The 25,639-nt window shown below is 34.0% G+C and overlaps 1 protein-coding gene across 1 annotated transcript in view; it reads right to left on the bottom strand.

Moving 5' to 3' along the window:
• The window catches only part of LOC106120865 (uncharacterized), a 20,611-nt gene extending 4,990 nt beyond the window's left edge, over window positions 1-15,621 (bottom strand). The window contains exon 1 of the mRNA XM_013316334.1: window positions 14,647-15,621. Within this exon, the coding sequence (XP_013171788.1) occupies window positions 14,647-15,127 (481 nt within the window). The 5' untranslated portion in view covers window positions 15,128-15,621. The remainder of the gene's footprint in view (window positions 1-14,646) is intronic.
• Window positions 15,622-25,639: the final 10,018 nt, after the last annotated feature.

Raw genomic sequence — 25,639 nt, 5'->3', positions numbered from 1 at the left:
AGAAGAAGAAGAAGAAGAAGAAGAAGAAGAAGAAGAAGAAGAAGAAGAAGAAGAAGAAGAAGAAGAAGAAGAAGAAGAAGAAGAAGAAGAAGAAGAAGAAGAAGAAGAAGAAGAAGAAGAAGAAATGTACATATGTAAATTGGAAATCGAGAAACACATTGGTACATGGCGGGATTCGAACCCAGGACCTGCAGATTGCAAGTCAAGTGCTTGAACCCTGAGCCACTGACGCTCTTTATATTTTTAAATGGTTTACGCCTATTTCCTAATGCACTGGTAAAATAGGGATGAACTTTTAGTATCGTTCAGAGGTTAAGGTTAAGGTTTTTATTCTACGTTTATTTGGATACAAAATATCGTTTTATTTATTCATATTCTTGTTTAAATTGACCGTATAGATAATTTATACTGTATATAATATTAGTCAAGGTTTTTTATTTGTCGGGGCGTGAAATTATCCATCAACACGACAATTATCACGGTGCTCTGAGAATCTTACGTTAGAAATTGTTCACGGTCTTGTCGGAGGAATGCTGGTTATAGTAATGATCCCCAAAGCTCACATAAAGTTCATAGGGAACCTGGAATGTATGATTATTATGCAATAGATTAAAATGTTAACGTAACCAAAGCAATTACTTATATAGTAATAAACCAGGGATTTCAAACTAATGGCACGCGACATAATATTTTGGGCATGTCATCGGTCACGAAATGTTCACAATAACCATAAAGTCAAAATGATACAATAGTCTATGACCTAATCTTGATACAGTTTGGTATCTCTGTAATAGAATATTCTGTCCGTGATTTAATATTAGTACTATAAGCAAGTCGTTCAGTGAGTTTTCAAATGCATTATGCTAATGCCAATAACACGAAAGCGAGTCAATGCCTCTGCTATCCTGCCAAATAAAGGACAACAGCGAACCGTGTACACGGGTACTTATTAAAAAAACGTATACATTTTAACAAGGTTATATTTAAACAAAACAATTGCTTGATCCTCTCAAAAGTTAATTTAAAATAACAGAGTATCTAACTTGGTTAGACAGAGATGGTGATAGTGCTGGACAAAAACTGGTTTCTGTCTTAGGGTGGCAACACTTTTGTATATAACCATCGGACATATCTATAAATTAATAAAAATAATTTTTCAAATGGCAAAGAAATTGCACAAAAACATATCTCACAAAAATCTACGTACAATAATTCATAAACATTCAATTTAAAAACCATTGTTTCCTTTTAAGAAAAGGGATAACACTAATATTATTTTCACTTGACGCTTGTTTTCAGTATGGTCGTGGTATAACGGACAACCAAGCCATTCCTGCACTGGCACTATGCAATCCCCTACTATTGGGATAATCTCCAAAGTCTATGTTGGATTAGGACTGTCCACTAAATATCAAGGTCATCCTACACCGCACACCCCGGTGTCTGACACAGAATAAAAAAAACAGCTGCACAAAAACAGGTGCGGAGAATATACGAACGTATTTATTGAGTCGGCCGGCCCGCTACCTGACTTACGCGGGGCTTACAATGTAAGAATATTTTACAATTTACCTGTTTTTTTTATAAACCCGACACGACAATGGATAAGATGTGGTTTACCGAATACATTTGTTTACGCGCCGAGTTTATTGAACTACGTATTTTATGACGTATGAAAACACCAATACTTTCTTACATTTTATATGACGTATATTGCATACGAAAAATACAATTTGTAAGAAAGCAGGAATATCCATAAAAATTCCAAAATAGTAAAAATATGAAAGAAGTCTTCTTACTAATATTATAAATTCGAATGTTTGGATGGATGGATGTTTCTTTATATATATCTCAACAAAGGCTACATGGAAATCACTGAAATTTGACATACATATACATAGTCTTGAAGGACATATAGGCTACTAATTAAGTTTTTTTTTAATTCTACGCAGACGGAGTCGCGGGCGACAGCTAGTATAAAATAAAACTATATCCTCAACATTTTTATCTTAATTGGCAGCTTAACTACTAACATTTAATCGAATGGTAATCCAAAAAGTAAGAAATAAATAACGCATCGCTCGATTCACATCGATTAAAAAAAATCGATTAAAACGACTCATGAAAATCAATTTAGCACCTGTTGTAATAAACTACGACTAGACACTATTTAACTGTCTTCTGTTCCGAACAATCGATACTATCGATTTAAATCGAACAGTTAACACTTTATTATAAATATTTTTATTTAAAAATAACTGCATAGCATCATATTTATTCAAATATGAAATTAATATTATATACTCTATGCCGGTCAAAGATTAAAAAATCGATAAGATCTGTAATTTAATGTTACTAATATAAATGCGAACGGTTGCATGGATCTCGCTGAAATTTGGTATAGATGTAGAACATAGTCTGGAAGAACATATAGGGTACTCACTAAGTTTTTGAAACTCGAGTAGGAGGCGACAGAAATTATTTACACGAATTGAACTAGCAAAGTCAATTTTTTTCTTAGGGTTTGTTAACTTCAAATCTTAATTTTAAATCTTAATTTTAATTTAAGTGATGTTTTTTTAAACGCGTGGTACCTACTTAGCGTGTGAACATCCGGGACGTTTTGGGAATGCCGGCCGTGTGTACTTTCCTTTATTACCGATAATTACTCATGCAATTGCTTGAATTCCTCGGAACTTTACTAATGACCGAGATTCACGGAATGACTGCAACGAAACGGAAGTTTTAAGACAGAATAATGTATAAAAAACCAAGGTGATAATGATCGAAAAATTCTTAAGACACTTTTAAAAAATAAAAAAAATGAACTTGGCAATGATTTAACTACATACTAGTTGTCGCCCACGACTTCGACCGCGGAGAATTAATAAAAACATGGTAGCCTATGTGTTCTTCGACATGCTTCTACGTGTATGCCAAATTTCATCGAGATCCGTTCAGCCGTTTTGATACCTTCAAACATCTATCCATCCATCCATCTATTACCATCTAAACATTAGCACAATATTAGCAAGATAAGAAGTAAGATTTAGTAGAATTACTAATCGCACCCAAAACTCTTTGTTATCCACTTCTTACCGAAGTGTTTTGGTCTCGAATAAATAGTCCTTTCATCTTTTAAAAGAATCGTAAATCGATAGAATAAATTGTTCGATGCAATATAAAAATCATCCTGTGTATAATTGTCTGGTTTGCGATGCCGTAATAATTCTTCTCGAACCCTTTGCCAATAGATTCTTCGAAATCGTTTAACCATATGGTAGAGTCCCTTCCAAGAAGACCAGTTGTATGCTAACATATCACGAATTACGCGGGAATTAATGAGGACTTATGCCAGATTCATGACACTATATTTGCATATTTGAGTCAACGACCTCACTGAACTGCAACCAATAAACTTTATAAAATCTGTACCCATTAATTTTATTTTAAATCTCGCTTGGAAATACATATGTCTCTGATAAATATTTTATAGTCGCACATTTATGTTGCTGGCCGAAAAATAAGAGATTTTACGCAAACAAAAAATGAAGAGATTTTTTTATTCATATACGTACAAACATCGAATTATTTGGAATCAAATGACATCATACTGTAATTGAGAGCCTATTTAACAATCTACAAATAAGCTATGAAACGTAAACTAATTTAAAAGGATGCATTATTCATCAAACTAGCTGTCGCTCGCGAATCCGTCCGCGCGGAATTATAATAAAAAAAACTATTGGTCGCAGCGTAATGTTATATAGCCTAGTGTTCCTTTATAAATTGACTATCCAACAAAAAAATAATTTTTAGCGCGTTTAAACAAACTCTCCCGCTTTATAATATTAGTATAGATATTATAATTTATTAGTTATCCAGCAATTTACTTAGACATTGTGAAACAGATCACAAATTTTACTAAAGATAAAATTGAACTGTTTACAACAAATCCTAACAACGTTTTCCCCTTGTTCGATGGAATAAGAATTAAATTCCTCGTACGTATGAGTAATATAACAAGTACAGTAATATAAAAAGTATACGGGATGTCTCGATTTCGGTAAGCATATCAGGAAATGCCTGAGCCCTCGAAATGGTATTGCCTCTGATGTCTGTAAGCGTCTTTGATTACGTCACTGGAATGAACGTAATAAGTGGTGAAACAATTTTCCTCATATATTTTGTTACTAACTGTCGCCCGCGACTACGTCCGTGCGGAATTAAATAAAAAACATAATTAGTAGCCCATCTGTCCTTCCAGACTATGTTCTAAATCTACGTCAAATTTTGATAGATCCATGCATATATCTTAGTTATCTTGCTAATATTATAAATGAGAATGTTTAGATGGATGGATGTTTGTTTGAAGGTATCACCAGAACGGCTGAACGGATCTTGATGAAATTTGATATACATATAAAATATAGTCCGGAAGAACACAGGTCACTAATTATGTTTTTTTTTAATTCCGAACGGACGGAGTCGCAGCTAACCGCTAGTATGGCAAAAAAGAAAAAACATGTCATGACAGATATAGTACGAAAATAATCGTTTGACAGTTTTTTTGACGTTGACAGATAGGCGGTATTTAGCTGTCATAATTTAGTTTGACTTACCACCAGGTCAGATATCCTTATGGGTCTATAGGTTCAGAATAATGTTCAAATATATTATGACTTGCGTTAACACAAATCCTACTAGAATTCGGTATGCGACATTTTTGGCAATGCCTTACGCGAAGGTCATTCACCCGGAGTAACGGTACTCGGATTACGAACAGTGTTGGTAAACAATGTTCCTGATTTTTCTTACTATATATTTTTTTATAATTTTTTAATGCAAACTTCGAACTGGTAAATAATAGAGTAAGCAGTGATGAGATTTGAATTTTACAAATCTATTATATTACGCGTTTTATATAGCGGGTTTCTAAATCATCATCATCATCAGCGTCCCCACCGAGGGGCTCGGAGCCTACCCTAAGTTAGGGGTGATTAGGCCATAGTCAACCACGCTGGCCAAGTTGGTTGACTTCATACATATCTTTGAATTACTTCTCAGATATGTGCAGGTTGCATCACGATGTTTTCCTTCACCGTAAGAACGTCGGATAAATGTACATATGTAAATCGGAAATCGAAAACACATTGATACATGGCGGGATTCGAACCCAGGACCTGCAGATTGCAAGTCAAGTGCTTGACCACTGAGCCACCGACGCTCCTAAATATATCACTTAAATTTTGTTATTGAAAGTTAATAAAGTCGAGATAATATTTTTGCACACATATTTAGGCAATGGAAACTCACGATTGCATAAACACATAGCGCAAATTAAGATAATCCTTTGATTACTTTAAAGATTTTTTAATCTGTGGACAGAAGTTTAAAAAATATTCGAAAAATTTACCGAAATGTATTACGTATGTACCTATATGAAGTAGTGTAACCAAAACCATCGCTGTGGTTACCAAATTTGGTCAACAGATGGCATCAGCAATAAGAAATGGCGTTCCTTACAGCCCTTTCTTATTGCAATAAATATTTGTGGTTACATAATCGGAAATATACCGTTACTTGCAAAATAAATACAACGTATTATATTAAATGAAACCATGACATCATCAATCTGCCCTTATCCCTATCGAGGGTCGGCACAGTATGTACTACTCCTCCATACTACTCAGCCGTCATATCCGAGACTACCCCCTTCCTACGCATATCCTCTTTCATACAGTTATTCCATACTTTTATTTGGTCTTCCTCTACCTTTGTAGCCATCCATAATTTCTATTGATATATCCAATTCCAATCTTACTAATGAAAAAGTTTGAATGGATATCTGTTACAAGGTATCGCTAGAACGGTTTCATAGATCTCGTTGAAATTTGGCACAGATGTAGAACATCCTGGACACATAGGCTACTAATTAAGTTTTTTTTTATAATCCCGCGCGGACAGAGTCGCTGGTGAAAGTTAGTTGTATATTATATAAAGAAACGTTAAATGCCATACATGAAGGCCATTAAAGTATTTGATATTTTAATATTTTGTAGGTTAAGTTGTATAAAATTTTTTTTTAGTTTATTCCGAGTTTTAGCGTAAAATGCACCCTGTATTTATGTGCGTATTTTATAGGCTTTCATATTTAACAATAAATAGAAATTATCTATCGAGTTTGGTTTTTATTTAATTCTTTTTATTTGTTCCTTATGTTCCCTTTATTTCAATACTATGTCGTAGGTTCAATGAGCGTGTGCCGACGTATTGTTATCGGATAAGGCTTCACAAGCGCCGACTCTTATCAGGCCACGTGCGTTCGTTGAACCTATTTTTCTCAACACCTGTGTGTACGATTAATTTGCAAATGTAAATAAAGTTTACATAAGTCATGGTTAGTTTCTTACGATTAGTTACTATGGCGTTAGGGTTAGGTTGTTTTTGATATGACGATTTATTTTATTTTATTGTATAAGAAAACCAACAGCGTAACGAAACGTAATATTAACAACAAAGCAAGGCCAATAAATTACCAGTAAATTAAACTTAATAATAACAGAAATACTTTCTACGGTCAATGCTACATAAACGTGGGATTGAAAAAATCACCAAATAGTATAGAAAAAACAAAAAGGAATTAAAGAAAATTAAAAAAAAAATGACGGACTATTTAATTCTAAAAGGGCCAAAATACTATAAACTTTATATAGTTACAATTTAAGGTACATTTTAAACGAACAGTAAATAAGTAATATGCTAAAAATGTATTCTTTATTAAAAATTTGATTTATTGTAAAAAGAGAATCGATATCTATGGGTAACGGTCGCTTCGCTATTTCGTGGATTTCAGGTGGTCGCTCGTTCGTTTGCCACGTTATTATTAAAAAAAAAACTTAATTTTTATTTTATTTATTGGATATATTAATCCAAATTTAATTTAAAATTCTTCAAACTTCTTCAGTTACCTGTGCCTCTGATTCTCGGAGGCAAATTAAAAAAAAACAATCGCTGAGTAGCGTGAGAAGGAAGTTCTGCAATTTATAAATCTGTTTCGTGATGTATTACCGTTTGACTGGCACGTGAACTAGTGTTGTTTTTATCGATATTAAACAACATACTCGAAAATAGTAGGTATAGGTAGGTATACGTAGGTGTCAAGGAATTATTCTGTTGGTGTAGTGTAGAGAAGAGATGAGATTATATTTAAAAATACAAGTTTAACCTAAATACAACGATAAATTTGTCGCAAATAATCTATTCTGTATATCAGGTAATTTTTATTATAAGTTTTTTCTTCCATGGATAATTCAGATCGGTCTTTTAGGAGCATCAAGGAAGGAATGTAATTCATAAAATATAAAAATATATCCAAAATAATATGATGGTAAAATTGGATGGACATGAATTTATATCGATAATATAACATCGATATCATCTGTACATCACTAAAGTCGAATGTCTGACTCAATATCTGCCCGCGGGCAATGATCAGCTCTTTAAAATTAGAATAAATAAAGACGTCCCGTTATCCGTGGAATGCCGGACGCTTTCCAACATTCAAATATGCACATTTTTAAACGAAAATATGTGCGATTTGGTGGAACGTGTACAATCTTCGTGTTTTGAACCTATATTATATCAAAAGTCATCAATCAAACAAAATGAAAGCAATCTTATTATTTGAATTGGCTACGTATAAAATTATGAAAACTCAATTTTAAGAATATTTTATTGTGACGAGAGACATAAATTCTTTTAAGGGTTCCGTACCTCATAAGAAAAAAACGGAACCCTTATTGGATCACTTTGTTGTCCGTCCGTCTGTCTATCAAGACCCTTTTACTCAAAAACGCGTGAAGGTATCAAGCTGGAATTTATGTAATTCTCCCTTTAGTTCACACTTTCTTTGAAATATATAGGCTTTTACGTTTCATAGTACTAAGCCGATTAAATTGTATTTCAGAGCTTTTTAAATCGTCCCACGTCGTCGTATTTTTTCTCTTATCCCGGTATAGACCATGAAGATACGTATACCTAAACAATATCAGTAAAAACGTTAAATACAAAATAGAGTCGAACTAAATGTAACGCATTAAAATGCCGCAGTTACGGATCCGGAACGAACCGTGGTCCGTGTCGAGCACCGTGCCCTATGAGCCTATGGGAATACATTACTGTCCGGGTGAATGATTCCTAAGCCGTTTGTTGCTAACCGAACTTGGGAATACGCTAGCTAAAAACTCTGATAAGAATAAAAGGTATGATTAGACTACGACATAAATTCCGACATAATTGTCCGACATAAAAGCACTGTTTACACTTGTACGGATTTTTACATAGCGTTTGACACATGTCGGATCGCAATTTTTGTAATCATACCCGTGTTTATGTATAGAAATCCGTTTTATTGAGTCATGAACAAATTCATGAACGGTTATTTTCTCTATGTGGAACTAAATAGTATAAATAATTTCCCACAGCACCGCGAGTCAGCCTCATACGAATTGTCTCTAATCTGTGTCATACAAACCGACATGCGTATTGAATACAAAAGTGACATAAACTAGCCAGTACAAACAAACTGACTATGCTCGTAGATTGTAGTGACTCCGTAGTAAAGAAACTTAACCCAGAATTACAACATTTGCAATGTTTTTTTTTAATCTTACTTCTTACTAATATTTTAAATGCAAATGTTTGAATGGATGGATGTTTGTTTGAAGGTATCTCCAAAACGCCTGCAATGATCTGGCTAAAATTTGGCATAGATGTAAAACAATCTGGAAGAACACATAGACTACTAATTATTTTTTTCTAGCTAGTAACTCGATAAGTCTGTGTTACTTATTTTAGTTATTTAAAATTTCAGTTGTGTTTCATTAAGTAATAAATAATTTAAAAAGAAAAGTGAGTTTTTAATCTTTAAGCGAACTACTTAATAGGAACTTATAAAATACGATTGGATAGGAGTTGACTGCACTACATTTATGTTACCCTGGTACCAGCATTTGGTTTGTAACAAGAGAACAATAGAACAATACAAGGAAACCGTCTGTCTGTCGGTATTTGTTTGGGGCGCATCTGAAGCTACGTATCAGGGAGACTTGAAAAAGGCATCGGCCATTGCCCTCCGGGACGGACGATCGTATTAAATGATTCTATTCTTTATGGTATTGTGTAATACAGAGTGTATCTTAATTATTTTGTGACTAACTGTCGCACGCGACACCGTCCGCACTGAATAAGAAAAACTTTATAAGTAATCTATGTTGTCCGGACTATCTTCTACATATATGCCAAATTTTAGCAAGATCCATGAAGCCGTTATCTCCGAAACCTTCTAACAAACATCCATCCATCTAAACAATCGCATTTATAATATTTAAGAGAATTTGTTGATCAAAACAAATAGTTGATTAAATGTTGCGACTGAGTTTTCACTGTCAAAATACCTGTATTTGTGCTACGTCTGATACACGTGTTTTGATAGTAAAAACTCAGGGTGTTGTGTACATTACACAATCACGATGTAATAAAGGTTCAAACAATAATTTTGAACCTTCACTCACTGATCTTAAAGTTCATATTCGCATGGTATGTTTCGTTATGAATCATTTGTTATGTCGTGCAGGTTGCAGGTTCAATCCCGTCCCATCGTGAGTCATGTAGTGACCGCAGCATACCTCTATCGTATCTCAAACTTTTTGGATATTTGACATCACTGAACTGACCGTTCGTTGTCAGTATTAGATGACGTCATCGCCTATCTTACTAATATTATAAATGCGATAGTTTAGTTAGATGGATGAATGTTTGTTTGAAGATATCTCCGGAACGGCTCAACAGATCTTAACGAAATTTGGCACAGATGTAGAACATAGTCTGGAAGAACACATAGGCTGCTAATTAAGTTTTTTTTTATTCACACAGCTCGTATTTGTCTGTCTTTCATTAAAATCTATCGGCATAGTATAGACAACCCTAAATTTTGAATAACCGAGAGACGCTGCGCTTTAAAATAAATCATAAATTATGAAGTTATGACGATTTTATTTAGCTTCCTAGTATAGTAACTTATTTATATTTTAAGTAGTTTTATTCTTATGTTAATTTGCATAAAAGGTAAGTAAATAAAAAAACTGTTAAAAATACAGAATAAAGTCGCGGGTATCAGCTTGTTTTATACTAATACACTTATCTAAACCATCGTTTGTATGTCATGTTTAAATAGCACATTACGTCTTGTTTATTTTGGTGTTGAAAAATGCGTAAAAAAGTGGAACATGTTCATAGCAACAATGTTTCGTAAGGTGATTCAGGTCAAGTCACCCCTCCCATAAATGTTTGATATTGTCTGTATGTTTGATATCTAGGGTTGTCACCAGTTTGGGTATGAGTCTGTTCATCTGTTAGAGAATTTAAAAACAATGAGATATATATAAAATTAGAGCGTCGATGCCTCAGGGGTTTAAGCACCTGAATTGCAATCTGCAGGTCCTGGGTTCGAATCCCGCCACGTACCAATGTGTTTTTTCTATTTTCGATTTACGTATGTACATTAATCCGATTTTCTTACGGTGAAGGAAAACATCATGATGCAACCTGCATATATCTGAGAAGAAAATCAAAGATGTGTGAAGTTAACCAACCCGCGTTGTGGTTGACTATGGCCTAGTAACTCCTAACTTAGGGTAGGCTCCGAGCTCCTCGGTGTGGCCGTATGATGAGAAAAAAAAGCTTTGCGAGTCCTCCTAAAGCATTGCTTTATTTTTAAGTCTCATCGTCCTATATAAGTTGACAGCCCTAGGTGTTACTCGGTGTCTTATCATGGATAAATATTTGTACGAAATCGATTTTAGGATACTATTGAATCTATGTTTAAATTCTGATAAACGGTACGTATGATTATAATTAGTAGTCATTTCTAGTTACTGTAAATTGTGTCATGTTTATTACACGTGTCTATTGTATAGTTTTGTCGTGAATTTCCACTGCCAAAATAGCTGTATAAAAACATATTGTCCTTGAAAAATAATCCAACAGTTATTAGTTAAACCTATGCCAGTTGACAAAAGAATCAAAAATTAGCGGCCAGCTATTTTTAAATTAAATTTTAAAATAATACGTCCGGCCGCTAATATGTCCGCGCGTATTAAAAAAAACGTAATAAGTAGCCTATGTGTTCTTCCAGACTATGTTTTACATCTATGCCAAATTTCAGCGAGATCCGTTCAACCGTTCCGGAGATACCTTCTAACATCCATCTTTTTTTATATCATAAAGTGGCAAACGAGCGAGCGGCCACTTGAAATCGATGAAACAGCGAAGTGTCGCCCATAGACATACGCAATTGCATGCGTTATCTACCTTTAATCGACGGAGGAGAGGATGCACAGAAATAAAATATTTTACCTTCCCATGCATCCTCTCATCCGGAAAGTCCACTTCCACTTCCCATCCTTTCCTTATATGAAAAAAGGTGGGAAGGGAAAGAGGACTAAATTAGGCCTCCGGGACGCAAAATCTAAACTTTTGCATTTACAATATTATTAAGAATTAAGATAAATACTCCATTAAAATTAAAAAAAAATACACTTTTCACACCAAACGTAATATAAAAAAGGAATTAATTAATTATTTATACATTTATATTAAATAAAAAGTTAAGTTGCAATATGCAAATAAGTTATACTGTTTCTTAATATATTATTTAAGATAAGAATCTAAATGCACTAACGTAAGTTATTCGACAATAAAATGTCAATTTATTTATTCTTATACAGTGCAAAGTTCATTGACCTATCTAATACAGATGTCACTCGGTACATCTGAATTTGCTTCAACAGAACTGGTTACAATTGCAAAACCCGTCACACTGTAATTACTAATAAGAAATCAAATACCATTAAGTTGAATAACCTTTCTAAATAGTTTATTAACCTAAACAATTTTTTCATTTATTTTTAGGGTTCCGTACCTCGAAAGGAAAAAACGGAAGCCTTATAGGATCACTTTGATGTCCGTCCGTCTGTCAAGACCCTTTTTCTTAAAAACGAGTAAGGTAAGCTAGAATTTATATCAAGTACTCAGGTCTGCGGTCCCTTGATGCTATGAAAATTCTAAAGCAACGCAATCAAAGGATCCAACCGTTTATGTCGCAATTTTTTTGTATTTTAAGTTAGCAAAGATTTACAAAGCGACCACTATCCATAGACATACGCATATATGCGTTGTCTATCTTTAATCGACAGATTAGAAGACGCGTACGCGTCCCATCTTTCGACAAATCCACTTCCCCATATAAGAATAGGGTGGGAAGGAAAATCACACTAAAATTAGGCCTCCGACGGAATTGCTTTCACTTGTCGCCTGCCTTCTCAGTAATCATGTGATTGCACCGGACGAAATAACTTACGCTAATCGACCACTGTTACTAAGGTAAACGACATCGGATTGTAACTATACCTTAATCCAATTCAAACACTAATATTTTACCTATAGCCAAGACATTTTAGGCTAAAACCTGCTAAAACTCGTAAATACAAGAACTAAACAATTGACGATCGTTCTATAATTTTTTGCCTTTCTTACTTTACAATTTCAAGTATCAAACAGTTTAAATTATACTATGTAGTACCAAGGCAATATAAATCAGAGTATGTACTCAACTCTCTTCTATCATAAGAAACAGTTATGTCAGTAATAATGCTGGCAATGATTCATGGCCCTTTTTTGTTTTGTTTTTCTCCTTGCTTTATTACGATAAACATCTAACGTCTGTAGGGTGACCAAGTATATTGTAAGGAATTTTTTGGTTAAAAAATATATTTACGTCTTTATTTTTCAACGTCAGATATATAAAATTCTCGTCTTATATATAAAATTCTCGTGACACAATTTTCGTTCCCATATTTCTCCGAAACGGCTTGACCGATTCTCATAAAATTTGTGAGCATATTGAGTATGTCTGAGAATCGGCCAACATCTATTTTCATTCCCGCGCGAACGAAGTCGCGGGCGACAGCTAGTTGAAATATAAATTCAGAAGATCTTAATTAAAAATATCTTGTAGTATATTTTTTCGCGCTTAGTGTACCTAGTATAGAATTTTTTAAATATTTTAGACTTCAAGATAAGTTATAATTTTTTTCAGGATTCTTGATATATCGCACGGTTAAACCTTAAATTAATCCACAATATAAAGGGGTGTTAAATACAAAAATCAGGTCAAATAAAAAACACATGGTCACCCTATGATAGTACAGTCAATACAAAGTTACACATGCATTCAATCAAGTACAAAATACTCCTTATTGCGAAAGAATAAGGTTGTGAGTAACATCATTTAATTACAACCAAAGTTTATAAAAGAGATAGCTCGGGCTTAGAGGTGGAACAAAAAATATGATGGTGTTGGACCATAGATGACGTAACCGGGCGATGACCTTAAACACCATCGAACTTTTAAAAAGTTATAGGCTGAATACAAAACATCCGATCAAAGCTTATAGGAAATTTCGGAAGTCATTTTCCGTTTTGTGTTAATATTTTAATTATTAATACTATTAATTTTGCAGGGAAGAAATTTATTTAGACGGGAGATATAGGAGACATCATCAAAACAACTTAACGTAACTCGAAGAAATTTAACACAGATGTAGATCATAGTTTGGAAGAACACATAGGCTGCTAACTACGTGCTAAAATTACATATTGCAAATTTTATAAGCAATTTCCAGGTTTAAAATCTTAATTTAGTAAATTGTTATTTTCAATCGATATATCACTGTTTAGATGGCACTGGCATGCAAAAATCTTTTTATAGTAACATTTTAGAAGAATAGCATTTATTCTTTTTCTAAATTTGTTATTTTGGACATGTTTCGTTGCCTAATATGGTTAAAGTCGTTTACCAATGTAATCAATGTTCAATAGCTATAACGCCGATCACGCCCCTTGCTCGCCATTGTACTCAATAAATTTAATGAATCGCTTATTGTTGATCTGTCTTCCTACAGATAATATATTACTATAGCTTCCGTTAAAATATCCGAATAGTTGATGATACTTTTCGGTTACAATATCCGATCGCAATAATAAAAAATATCCAAACAAGACTCTAGTAGTAAAATATACGAATAAAGGTGATTGGTAATAAATGCTATAAATATTATATTTTTGTTTATCGTACGAATTTTTTATATCCCACATTCAGTTCATCAAAGGTCAAGCGTGAAGAAATGCATGTATCTAATTAGGATCTTGTTTTTGGTAAGATGTAAAAATTTTATGACACAACTGTTATGTTTTTTTATCACATTTAATTTTATTAAAACTTTTCCATAATTATCGAATAGGTGAGTATTATAAACTAGTGGATATTTATTTATTAATTTTCTTATCAGAATGGATTCCATCCGAAAACCGCGTGAGGACTAGAGCATATTGTCATCAATTAGGGCATTAAACACTGATCGAATAAATCATTGAATTTTCTTACTTATTCCGAAAAAACTGTACCCTATTTTTTTACAAGAGTCTACAGTTCGTATCAAAATGGGAATAATAAAAGTAAATAGAATTCACCTACTTTTTCTTTTAGTAAATAATATCTTTTGGAGTATTGGTTCTGGTACTAACCTGTCATCTGCAGCTGCCTCCTGGAGGCGGGCGTGCGTGGGGTGCGCGGCGTGCGGGGCGTGCGTGGGGCACGCGGGGTGCGCGGCGTGCGGGGCGAGCGCGGCGAGCTACCAGCACTGCCGCCGCTACGCCTCGACGGCGACCCCAACATCCTCAGCTCCGTGTTTCCCACGCAGGACAGCGCCTCCGCACCCGTTCTCGGACTCTCTTTATCCTCATCTATAAACTTCACAGGCGAATCTAATTTGGCAGCCTTGTACGCGCACTCAGTCTCGACATCGAAATTGAATCTTCTAATGAAACGCTTTCGTTCCCGCGCATACTGCTCCGCCATGAGGCGCCGCGTCTCGTCCCTGTCCGGCGCTCCGAACAGACATTTGCAGCTCCCGCGCCTTCTCCTCGAGGAGTTCACATCGCGCAGACCCATCCCCGAAGACATCTCGATCCTCCTCTGCTTCGGTGTGCGACCTCCGGCTGCCATGGTATCCGTGTAATAGGTCAGGTGAGCGACGACTGGTTCGCGAGAAACATCTGACTAATCTCCCGAGAGAAAACAGCTGTTGTGCAGGTACGGAGGGAGAGAGAAGCGGCGCTGCGTTAGAGCGGGGGCGGCAATAGCACCTGGCGGCGAAACCCCGCCAATTCTAACCTATAAGGTACGGCGCGGCGTGGCGTGCGCGCGCAACTAACAACTGCGGCCGACTGACGCTTCGTTCGTTTCCCGCGCATCGCCGCGTGCGACGATTTCGGCACTCACTTGGCGCGCAAAAATCAACAATGGAGCCAAGGACGCTTTTTTATACGTCTCGGGATACAGGTGAAGTTACGAAAGGGGACGCAGAAATTGTTACCTTTCAATGACATACCATAAACGTCGTTTGTACGAAACAAGTGACATAAATAGAATACAGACTTCACCTTTCTATCTTTTGTTGGGAACATGAATTAGAACTGTGACGTTACGAGATACTGTAGTACTTATTATTATTACAAAACGAATCATTTGCTTACAAGTCTTATCGGTCTTGATGTTACCGTTTAGATTTGTCATAATTTTTATTATAATTACGTAACTCTTAAAACTTGTTCGTAATTTGTAACCTAATTGATAAACATGACCTCTAAAATAGCGCGAAATGTTTGATAAAGCTTTATTGGTGAATCAATTCCTGACAGTGCGCAGCCGTTGGCAACAATTTAGCTCAGCTTTATTGATTTAATCTAGTCAATCACACGATACATTTTTTATCAAGACAACCTATTGCTTTTGCACACAAAAATTGCAATGCATTTAGCTTTATATAATACTGAAATAACTACACGTAATTAATTGTCTCTAGGCCTAGAATAAAAATGTGCCCAGAAACACATCACGTGACGCGTGACGTCACGAAAGACCGTAGACAATGCCCTTTACCAGACTTGCCCTTAATTCACATTCAAGTGTTTCAACTTTAAATATAGAATTACTTTTAATAATAAACTGTTCGAGTGTGCTTGTAGTATGATTCTTAGCTTGGGAAAATATTTGGGAGAATAAATAATTTCTTTCTTCTGAATAACGTATTTATATTGACACTTTGAATTCAATCGAATTCTAATTTCATTAGTCACAAAATTAATATTTTTTCCAATTTAAATGACTAAAAATTTTCGCGAATCAAAATTTTGATTTACAAAAATGTGCGTTGGAATTTTCATGACCCATTATCTTATGATAAGAACCAAAAACCATGATAAGATTGTTGAATACTTCAAAATTAAATACCGTGCTTCCATCATCCAATACTTTTTTTTTATATTTTTTAACACACACCTACGCGTTGGCCATCATTATTATGAGACGACAAAGGAGGTTATACTATTCAAAATTAAATCTAAAATATCTTTTTTAATGTATCCTTGTTGCAGATTACTGGTTTAAAGGTTGACTGCTTTCTCAATATTTACTCAGTTAAATGGCATACTTGTAGACATATCAGGAATTTGCTTAAACCAGTACTTTACGTTCGTCACTAATTGCCCGAGATTTCGTCCCCGTGGAGTAATAAAAAATATTTATGGGGTTACGAAGTTAATTTCCATGTCTTTACTACACTCACTTAAATGAGTTTAAATATGAATAACAAAAATAACTCTATCTGACGAAAGCCATTTTTTTCCTATGCGTTATACCAAACTTAATCATGTCTTTGTTCCAATTTCAATCCATTTAGTCATTTAAGACTCTTTTTAATATTACAAACGCCCATGTTTAGACAGATGGATGGATGTTTGTTCGAAGTTATCTTCAGAATCCAACAGATCTTGGTAAAAGACATAGGCGTAGAACATCGACGTTTTTTTTGTAATTCCGCGCAAAAGTATGTACGGGGTATTTCGACGGTAATTCCAAATATTACATCGTCACCCATATACCATCAGTTCAACGACCTTTTATGCATCTTTAATTTAAAAAGTCAAACTATCACTTACCATAGTAACATTTTATGCAGTATTGTAACCTAGCAGATTACAAGCGGAAAATAACCAGTAGCACTTAGGTCTCAACAACGGGACCTAGACGGACTAACACTGAATTGATATTACAGATCCAAAACACGTTTTCTTTACTACCTATTGTGTTACAACACGCCTTGAATATGTTGTAAAATGTACCAGCTTCATATAATTGATACTTAAGTGTTACTTTGTAACATGCTCTCCTAAATGTGTACGCGAATACCCTTTTGAAATATGTTTTGTGAAATTACTTGACTGATAAGGAACTTTTTTTATAGGATACTAGCTGTCAGGGACTCCGTCCACGCGGAATTAAAAATAGATGTCGGCCGATTTTCAGATCTACTCAATATGATCACATAATTTCATGAGAATCGGTCAAGCCGTTTCGGAGGAGTATGGGAACGAAAATTGTGACATAAGAATTTTATGTATAAGATGTCATCATCATCATCATCATCAGCTCAGTATACGTCCCCACCGAGAGGCTCGGAGCCTACCCTAAGTTAAGAGTGATATAAGATGTATTTGAGTGCTATTTTGACTTAATGTCATTTAAACGACTTGGCTGATTTTAAAAAACTTTAAGATCTGTACGAGCTCTAGCCCGCGATTCAATTCTCGCGGAATTATAAAAAAACATATTAAATGTTCCCATGTGTTCTTACAGACTATGAACTATATATTCCAAATTTAATTTTGATCCCTTCCGCCCTTTGGAGATACCTTCAAACATCCATCCATCTAAACGTTCGCATTTATATTAGTAAGAAGTAAGATTACTTCAAAAGTTTCACACTGTTTAGTTAAACACGTGTTTTAACACTGACCGCCATCTTTGACGTCAATTTTTTTGTGGCAGAGTTGTTAAAGTTGCTTCTACATGTATTGGTTCTTGATAATTTATTGCGCAATCGTTGATTTTCACAGCTTTGTTAAGGCGTAATTATGATCTGGTTGTACTGTCGTGTAAATAAGTGTTAAATTTTTATTATGAATAAAACAAATGAAACTTTAAAGTTGAAATATAAAAGGGAATAGAGAAAAGGCGGGAATTATACAACCTGTTTAGACAAACATTGTAATTTAGCACGATCTTTTACTGGAAAGACATAGTTACATTTATGATAGTGAAAGTTCAGATCAAATTGTTTAAATAATACTGTTAGAAAATTGGTGAATATAACTTTAAAATTATTTTTTTCAAAATTAAATCATTGTTGAATCTAAATGTACAAATAGCGTTTGTCTGTCTAGTTCAATATTGGCATTGCAATGATTTTGTGTCTTTGGCAAAGAGTACGTTATATTACAGACGTATTTTATTACAAATTATAGTATACTAGCTTTAGCTCGCGACTCCATCCGCGTGAATTAAAAAAAACCAGACCATATTCTACATCTATGACAAATATCAACAGTGACCTGACGCAAGCCGAAGACAGGACGGCGTGGAGGCAGCTGGTCGACACAGCCGTTAAATCATATCCAGAAGAAGAATGAAAAATTTCAGGCGGGATCCGTTTTACTGTTCTGAAGATACCTTCTAACCACCCGTCCATCCATACACCGAACCATTCTCATTTATATTAGTCAAGGTCAAAGGAACAGTGAATTAATCGTGAACACTAATAAAATTAATTTCTTACCAACATTTTAGAATGCCCGTGACCTAATACGTCTAGTGTTGAAGAGTAATAAAACCTATTTGTTTGAATAAATATTGTCCATACAATTGAAATTCGACTTTATAACTGAAAACATAAAAGTACAAAATAGACTACAAGTTTGGAAAATCTATTAGTTCTTGTCTAGACTTGTCTAATTGAATCTAACCTTTTGTCTAAAAAAAATGAGATGATGCAATTTTTGATGCTAACTTTAAATAAACGGTTTTTAACGGCAACAAAAATTTTGAGGTTAAGTAACAAAATGTCAATAAAAACAATTGTAAGATTAAACCAAATAAATATAACTTTTCATTATAGATGACGTAGCTATTATTAAAAATAATATCACAATATTTACAATAACCCTATATTTACTAAAAGTAAATTAGCTATCAATACGTTACCGTATGTTATGAAATTAATTTCATACAAAACGATAATTTCGACCCTTCGGTAAGTATCGGAAATCATTATTGGCCAAAAATTATTAATTGAAAAATGCAAACCAATACTTCGAGTTTATTCGCCGTGAAATTGGACCCTGGGGTCCACGGTGAGCAATCTGTTTGGCACAGTATGGTATTTTTTAATGATTTACGCAGGCACAGAACAATGTAAAATGATACGTTTCCCGCCTTTTGAGGTTTTTGTGTCATAACGGGTACGGGACAAGGCACGCGATTGTATTCAGCCACCACTTTTTTTAATGTAACATATCAACTTTTTTTTTACTTTTAATAATTTATGGATTGAGATTTCAATGTTAATTTAATGTCATGAAATGAGAATTTTACAGCAAGATTTATAATGAAACCGCTAAGTTTTGTGCCAAGACTAAGTTTTTAAAAATTGCTAAAGGTGTGTTTTGTTGCCACCATTTTTATAAAACAAGTATGTTTCATCATACTTGCGATGTAACCGTACTATTAAAGAAATTTTTAGTTTCGTAAATTATAAGGCAAAGGTGTTTTTATTGCGGACACTTCGATAAAACACCTTTGCCTTTTATTTTTACGTCAAGAGGTCATTGACACGAAAGTATTGACGTCTTTTCTTTATACTCCTTTAAAATTATATGTAAAAAAAACGCAGAAAGAAATAACTACTAGTGAACTTATTAATATGTTTTTTTTTAAATATTTTATTGGACTTTCCTGATTTCAGCTTGTTAACTGTGATTTACAATTACCGTGACATTTATGTTTACAACAAATTGCTGTATATGTTTTTATACAAGTATTTTGCCAGTGGAAACCTGTGGATATTTGTGTCATTTGATGTTTAATAATAAAATACATAGGTTTATTAGCTCTAGTGTATCATTGCAAAAACACCTGCGTTTTCGAAGGTCGTCAATGTGAAGCCTGTGCGAAATCTTTCCCATTCATCTCGCGGAAGCAACGGCGGTAAGATGGCGGAAACGCTCACAATGAGCACTTACGGCGCTGGCTTCCGGTACAGTCGCAAACACAAGTAAACACAAGTTAAAAAGTTTTTACGTTACTTTTAAAAGATATTATAAAATAAGTTACTAAACTTTTTTACATAACAAAATTGTTAATTTATGTTTCCTGTCTGTCTATTCTATGAATCGTGACTTCGTAATTAATATTCTAGATAAAAAAAAACCCTTCCTATTTTTACTTAAATATATTTTATTGACTTCGACTATTCTTACAACTCGTGAGAATTTTAATTTAATTTTTTCTGAAGTTTGTATGCCATTATTGAAAATCCAAATACTATTGTTATTAACATGTCTAAACATTTTCATTAAGATAAATTTTATTTCATAAAATAAACTTCCTTGTAACGATTACACTTTTGTACATAACTGTACCGTCTACCTGCGAACTAACTTTCGGAAGTGGTCATGTATTGTCTCACGCCCTACCTGTGACTTGAAAGCTAACGCGCACTTCGCTTTTTTTTAAAACTCGAAATAGATTTATGAGTATTGAATATTAAAAAAAATGAACGCCCGCGAGTATTACACCATTTGCGATATGTATAGACAGTAAATTACTATACTACGTATTGTTACGAAGAAAATCTGAATGTGCCGGTGTACAACACTAGCTCTACTAAAATGTCGACGTTTATGTCCCATCACTAATCATTCTGACACTTGACTTTGTAATGAAAGCACGTCATTCGTGCCAAAGCATTCTAACTAATAATGTCTAAAAGTAGTTAATTGTTTCAAATTAAATTACATAATATCACTACTGGAAGTATGTAACTTTTCTGTAAAATTTCAAGCAGTAGGTACCAGGGTTAGGGCGCGATTGAACGACCAGCGGGGCTAGACAAAGTGCATACGCCCCGAAGCGATTCCATATCGAACTTTAAAAATGTATGGGACTGACGAGCGACAATCACGTTAACGACAGTATTGTCAGTTCTAGCGAATGCACTTTGTCTAGAAAGGAGCACTACATCTGGTCATAAAGTATCATCTGTGAATTACAGTCTTACGTAACCCTATTACTCCCCCACCCCTAAAGGTATAGTAAAAAATGCCGCTCCGTAAAAATCTTGCATAGGACACCAACAGAGCTAACACCAGCACTTGCTCCTATTTCTTACCAAGAAGTTTGTAACCTATACACAAATATATTTCTTAACTGGTAGCCTAGAGACTTAATTAACACTTACTTTGGCGTAGTAATAATATATCAAATTAAATGAAATAAAATAAATGAATAATCCATCGACACTCGACGTTTACTCAAAATCCTGTACTAATCTAAAATAATATCGAATTTGAATCAACCAGTTTGCAGAGGAAATTGCACATCCGGTCTTCTAGTCAGAACTTAAATGACATTTGTCAAATAATAATCTGCATAATTTTTTAATTAAAGTAAATTATGATAGATTTTTTTTATAACTAGCTGTCGCCCGCGACTCCGTCCGCATGGATATATAAAAAACTTAATTAGTGTAGCTCACCCATTCATCCACATCACATCCATCTAAACATTCACATTTATAATATTAGTAAGTTAAATAAAAAGCAGCTCTTCAAGGCATACATTCGAAAAAAAATAATATCCTATATCCGTCTCCTGGCTCTAAGCTACCTCCTCACCAATTTTCAGCCATATCGGTAAAGCCGTTCTTGAGTTATAAATAGTGTAACTAACACGACTTTCTTTTATATATATATAGATTTAAAAATATTCTATATTTAAATTAGTTAAAACGACGCGGAAATATAAAAAAATCTAAATACGTTGATCTTTGAAGATGTGTTACAATTTGCTAATTTCACTATACTTTAATAATAATTAATATTAAAATATTTAGTCAAGGTTCTGACAGAATAAGTTCTTTTTTTTTTAAATTTTGCAGCACGGCAAAGTTTGTTGAATACAAATATCGCCATAAAGTTCTCAACAGATGCGCTAAACACCTTTACTAAAGATGTTTTCTGAATGAACTCAAGTGATGTAAATATTACATGTTTTTTTGGTTCCCCGCATATTCGTCACATTTAGGGCACATTTCCATTGATTAATGAGTAAACGGAAAGAGAAAATTACGCTTATTAGGAGTTATTTTCGTTTTTAATATTACTACTATTATAAATGCGAATCTATATATGTTTGTCTGTATGCCTGTCCACGAGACACGTTTCAGGTAATCTCTGGAACTACTGAACCAATTTTAACGAGACTTGGACGAATAGGAAGCTGATGCATATTATATGCTTTTTCATATGCTGCGCTGACGAAGTCACGGGTGATCCCTAGTTATCTTATATATAAAATTCTCGTGTCACAATTTTCGTTCCCATACTCCTCGGAAACGGCTTGACAGATTCTCATGAAATTTTGTGAGCATATTGAGTAGGTCTGAGAATCGGCCAACATCTATTTTCAATGCCGCGTGGACGGAGTTGCGGGCGACAGCTAGTATTATTTACAAGTTAAAATAAAATTACTTACCGCTAGGCCCTTTCTAAACCTAAAATTGTGTTTGCGCAAAGGCTTATGTAAAGCTAATAGCCGCTAAGATATCTGAGTTCTACTATATTGTATTATAGTAGAAAATTTTGGGTTTTAATAAATAATTGTCACCGTCTTTCATACTTACTGGATAATATTGCGCCTTATTTGGTGCGTCGCAGGAAATTTCGACCATGAATTACAATTAGATGAATCCAACTCAGTTAATATGTCACGTAAAACAGCTGTCGATGTTAATGAACTGTGTACATTGATCGTTTACTTTGGAAAATGTACTTTGAAGAGTACAAAAGAAGTAATGAATTGATAGAATTCAATGGTTACCTAAAATAACTTTTTAATTTAGGGTATTAACCGTGAGTGTGTAATTACCGATAGGAAAAGAAGTTAACCTGTATTTCTTAACAATTCAATTTAAATTTCATCTGAATAACTGTTTCTTCAGTATAAACCATGAGTTTTTGGATTTGTGTTCATAGAAAGATTTCTTTAAATCATGTTATTTCTATTTTTAAACAGACTTTATGGCACGTGCGCATGGATACAATATGAACACGAAGTCACGATATTAATCGGAAGTTGTGACTACAAGGATGGCCCAATGGCCCTTAATGTTTACACAGACTGCACGCGCCTTTGTCTTTTGCCTTTCTACAAATTAAAAAAAATGATTTTAGGAATCTTATAACCATATTCAACCGTAAAAGATAAACGTAGTAATTTTAATTTATTGTCGTCCATTATTTTTCGATTATTTTTTTTATTACGTAATCATTAATAATGCTTTTCAATTGACAACACGTGTTCAAATGACATTAGGCAATTGGCGGGAAACGGTAATTGATTTGACATTAGGCGCAAATTGCATCTGTCACGAATGTCACCGTAAGTGGCTTGAAACAAAATTGTGGTACAACAGAGGTTCTGTGTACATATGTTTAAAAAAATATTTATATATGTTTCATACTGAGCTTACTTTGCATTGTAATAAAGATATTGTGTTTTTTTATATATATAAAAGAAAGTCGTGTTAGTTACACTATTTATAACTCAAGAACGGCTTTACCGATAAGGCTGAAAATTGGTGAGGAGGTAGCCTAGAGCCAGGAGACGGACATAGGATACTATTTATTCATTTTTTTTTGAATTTATGCCTTGAAGAGCTGCTTTTTATTTAATAAATTAAATAAATGCGAATGTTTAGATGGATGTGATGTGGATGGATGGGTGTTTAAAGATATCTCTAGAACGGCTGAACGGATCTCCATAAAATTTGGCATACGTATAGAACATAGTCTGAAAGGACACATAGGCTATACTAATTAAGTTTTTTATATATCCACACGGACAGAGTCGCGAGCGGCAGCTAGTTGAATATTAAAAAAGCTCCTTTCTTTAATGGCTTTCACATAAATCCATTTAAAAGGTCTTTGTGTTACTAAGAAGATTTAAATTGTAACTTTTTAATTATATAAAATTCTCTTTTAATAAATCTAAACCCTTTTGATAATTCAAGCACAAAGTATTTTAATTAACCAACAATATCATCTTGTTTATGAATTGAATGTAGCAGCCCTATTTAAACATGGCAACCCTAACATATTGTCGAGTCACGTAATGCTATTAATTTTCACACGTGGCAATGATTGATGACACGAGCACGCGACGGCTTATATTGTTACAATGAAGTATTGTACTCAACACCTGGTAAAGAAATAAACAAAAATGAGATCAGATTCTTTAACAAACATTTTTATTTGCCATCGATGTTTCTTGTTAAGTCTGAGCTGAGTCCTCGCGATACAGGCTACGTCTAGTGCGAGAATCCTGAATAATTCAATGCATTTCTGGATGTCAAATATTTTATTTTTTCATCGATAATTTGTGCATCTTATAGTTGGTTGGGAACAAAATCTCTGTATAAAACATATCGTCATCTCTCTCATTATCTTTGACAAAACAGAGATAAAAATATTTTTTAAAGTCTCAAAAACCAACTATTAGTAAGTTAGTGGAGAATATTATCTTATTTTTATCGTCTGTCTACACTTCTCTCATTGATTGTAACCTTCCAGAGTTTTTCTTGTAGGAGACTGCTTTATATTGCGAACGTGTCCGCCAAATGACAAGAAACACCTTTCATGATTCCGTAAATCTAAGCAAATATATCTTGTTCCTTTACATATCACAAAACATCTGTATTTTTTCATATAATTACAAAGCAAATGTCGATTTTGCTTAATTCGCTATGATGTGACGGTTCCAACAGTCGCTTTCTCTCTGAGTGACAGATGCAGCATGCAATGTTGTCTAAAGTTTTGCCCATTTGCGGCAGTACTACGATAGTAAAGTATGGACATCGGCCCAATATTTATTGAACAATTCTTTAAAACAATGATAATACATTGAGAGCATTTAATCGTAAAAAAAGATCTTTCAAGGATTAATTTTAATTAAAACATAATTAAATTAAAAATCTTGAATGCTGACTATAACCTTATAATATTCCGGGGAATAACATTTAAATTACTAAACTTATTCAGACAGTTTAAATTCTATACATGAGTCACAAAGTTAAATAAACATATCCACAGAATGTATCGTATTCGTATCCATATTATTCTTACGATAAATATCAAATAACAGGTGTTCTTTAGGTAAGTTCTACTATGTTATCAACATACGCGCCATCTGCATTGATAATTTTGGATTATGTTTTTGCAAAAATTTTAGTAAATGTCGTTTGTAAAACACTGATATTATTTAAAATAGCAAAAAAGCCAACATCACGCGGTGTTCCCAGGCGGTCACCCATCCAAGTACTGACCGCGCCCGACGTTGCTTAAC

Source organism: Papilio xuthus, unplaced genomic scaffold (genome assembly GCF_000836235.2).
Source record: "Papilio xuthus unplaced genomic scaffold, Pxut_1.1 DF826949.1, whole genome shotgun sequence".
NCBI lineage: Eukaryota > Metazoa > Arthropoda > Insecta > Lepidoptera > Papilionidae > Papilio > Papilio xuthus.
Note: the sequence above shows the minus strand (reverse complement) of the source record. Positions and strands in the feature narration are given on the sequence as shown.